Source organism: Kryptolebias marmoratus, linkage group LG16, assembly GCF_001649575.2.
Source record: "Kryptolebias marmoratus isolate JLee-2015 linkage group LG16, ASM164957v2, whole genome shotgun sequence".
Taxonomy (NCBI): domain Eukaryota; kingdom Metazoa; phylum Chordata; class Actinopteri; order Cyprinodontiformes; family Rivulidae; genus Kryptolebias; species Kryptolebias marmoratus.
In genome coordinates this window covers 2,854,841-2,857,099 of record NC_051445.1, presented here as the reverse complement: position 1 = coordinate 2,857,099, position 2,259 = coordinate 2,854,841, and the positions used below count along the sequence as shown (strand labels likewise).

The window sequence follows — 2,259 nt, the reverse complement described above, 5'->3', positions numbered from 1 at the left end:
CGTTTGTCTCCATGTATCCCTGCGATGGACTTGCGACCTGTCCAGGGTGTCCCCCGCCTCTCGTTTATTCTCTTTCCAGGTCCCCACGACCCGTAAAGGAGAAGCGGGTAAAGAAAATGGACGGATGGATTGTCAGCGTGTCCCATCTACCACGTGTCTTTGTTGACCTACAGAAAACAGCCGAAGTGACTGAAAGCAGGTCAACAATGGGGACGTCTACAGAGGAGACGTCCAACCGTTTGGACAAGTCTGTACATATTTAACTCAGATTTGTTAAATAATAATAAATTTATGCAGATAATGAACAGAACCGGTGGAGTTTTAAAGCCGAGCTCCGTCTTTACGGCGCTCCGCCGCCCTCCTGATCCCTGAGATTTATGCCTGATTGTTTCTCATTTCGCAGCAGATTCACTTCTTCTCCTCCCAGATCCTACGCTTGTCTGATTCGGCCATGTTTGTTTACCTACAGCCGGCCTGATGAAGGTCCATCCTGTGACTCAGGTTAATTGTTGTTTCTCAGTTCACAGTTTGCAACGAGCGCCTTCAAAATATGTGTGATACTGCAGTTTTATTTGTCTTACAGCTGTGCAGAGGCTCCATTCTGAGGGATCTGTTAATGAATGAACAGCAAACAGGGACAGAAAAGGACATGTCCAGACACGTCCCTGTTTTTCTGCCTACCTTCATCATGACTGACCACAAAGAAGACGATTAGCGATGCCTGCTTAGTGCAGGACAGATTGTGTAACATTTTAATATGATCACGTAGGTTTGCTCGATGATAACTTGCAGATATTTGAGTTTCATGGTGCAGAACGTTAACTTGATGAACAGTTTTCTTATCTCACATCGCTACAGCCTGGGTAAAATCGTCATGTTTTCACGGCGGCGGCGGCTCGCTGACAGGAGGAACTCACCTGTGGTTGGCCTGCAGCAGCGTGCGGCGCCGGCTGCGGCAGCTGCAGTGAGATCTGCTCCCGGTCTTTGCTCTGCCGGGTGACCTGTTTGCTGCGCTGCAGCTGCAGCCTCAGCTTAGCAATCTGCTGAAAGAAAAAAATAACAACCATGTTGTAAAACGACAGCTCACAATGAAATTTACAGCAACAGGACGGTAAAAAAAACAAAACTTCCTTTCTGTTTAGATTTGGTCCAGAAAGGACCTAATATAAAGGTGAATTTACAAATATAGAATATTTACTGTATCTTTGAATGTTTCGTTGATTTTTGTGGTGAAATTACTCGCTGCCTTTTAGTAAAATAACAAAAAGCATCAAATATTAGCTCAATGTTTGCATAACTGACTGAGTTACAGCCATTTCTGTTGGCTAATGTTGATTAGCTGTGGTGGCAATTTGAATTGGACTGATTCCAAAAGCTAATCAGTTGCAGGCATCTTATTAAAATTCCTCCAGTGGTTCTTGAGATATTTTGCTTACAGACAGACACACACTGTTTGCCTTTTTATTATATTGTAAGATTTCCCATCTTACACGGCAGAGAAGATTTATTAACAGAACGAAGCTGGAAGTTGCAGGAAGCGAGTTTGGGGCAACGAGCAGCGTTGCATGCCTGATGATGAAACCCGTTCGGTGGATGGGTGTTGCTACATCTGGCCTTGTAAACAGGACAGTCTTTGTAAGACTAACAGCCGCGGCTGCGCTGTGCAGACAAAGGTGTGGTTCTTCGGTGCAGATCTCGAACTCTTGGCAGCGCAGCTCTTTTCATACATGTCCTCCCACACGTGAAGCCGGCAGACGGCAGACGGAGATAATGACAAGTCCAGGCAGCCCCGGAGCTCCCTTCCTGGCTGTGCTGCGAACGCTGCACGCGGCTGCTCTCCTCTCACTTTCTGCTGTTTCGGCTGTTTTAACCATTCATGTATCAGAAAGTTCAGCTCCTTCAGGACATTACAGCTGTGACGTTTGGTTCTCGGACCTTTTATGCTTTTTGAATTATTTAACTTTGTCTACATTTTTACAGAAATGCAAAGAAATCTTCAGCTGAAATCTGCACCAACATATATGCTTCATTCTTAGCTTTTAGCTACAGCTCTGCTAAGTTTAGCTGCTGTTTCTAATTTTAGCTTTTAGCTACTGTTTTACTAGATTTAACTTTCAGCTGCTGTTTTACTGTTTTTAGCTTTCAGCTGCTGCTTTACTGTTTTTAGCTTTCAGCAGCTGCTTTACAGTTTTTAGCTTTCAGCTGCTGCTTTACAGTTTTTAGCTTTCAGCTGCTGCTTTACAGTTTTTAGCTTTCAGC

General features: G+C 44.5%; 1 protein-coding gene across 3 annotated transcripts in view; it reads right to left on the bottom strand.

Annotated features, from left to right (window-relative positions):
• Positions 1 to 2,259, bottom strand: part of LOC108243293 (glucocorticoid-induced transcript 1 protein) — a 30,981-nt gene that overhangs the window by 10,266 nt on the left and 18,456 nt on the right. For 2 of the 3 annotated variants that reach the window (XM_017428628.3, XM_017428630.3), the window contains exon 5: positions 918 to 1,043. In XM_017428628.3, coding sequence (XP_017284117.1) covers positions 918 to 1,043 — 126 coding nt within the window. The remainder of the gene's footprint in view (positions 1 to 917; positions 1,044 to 2,259) is intronic. The other variant, XM_017428629.3, reaches the window with a different exon arrangement.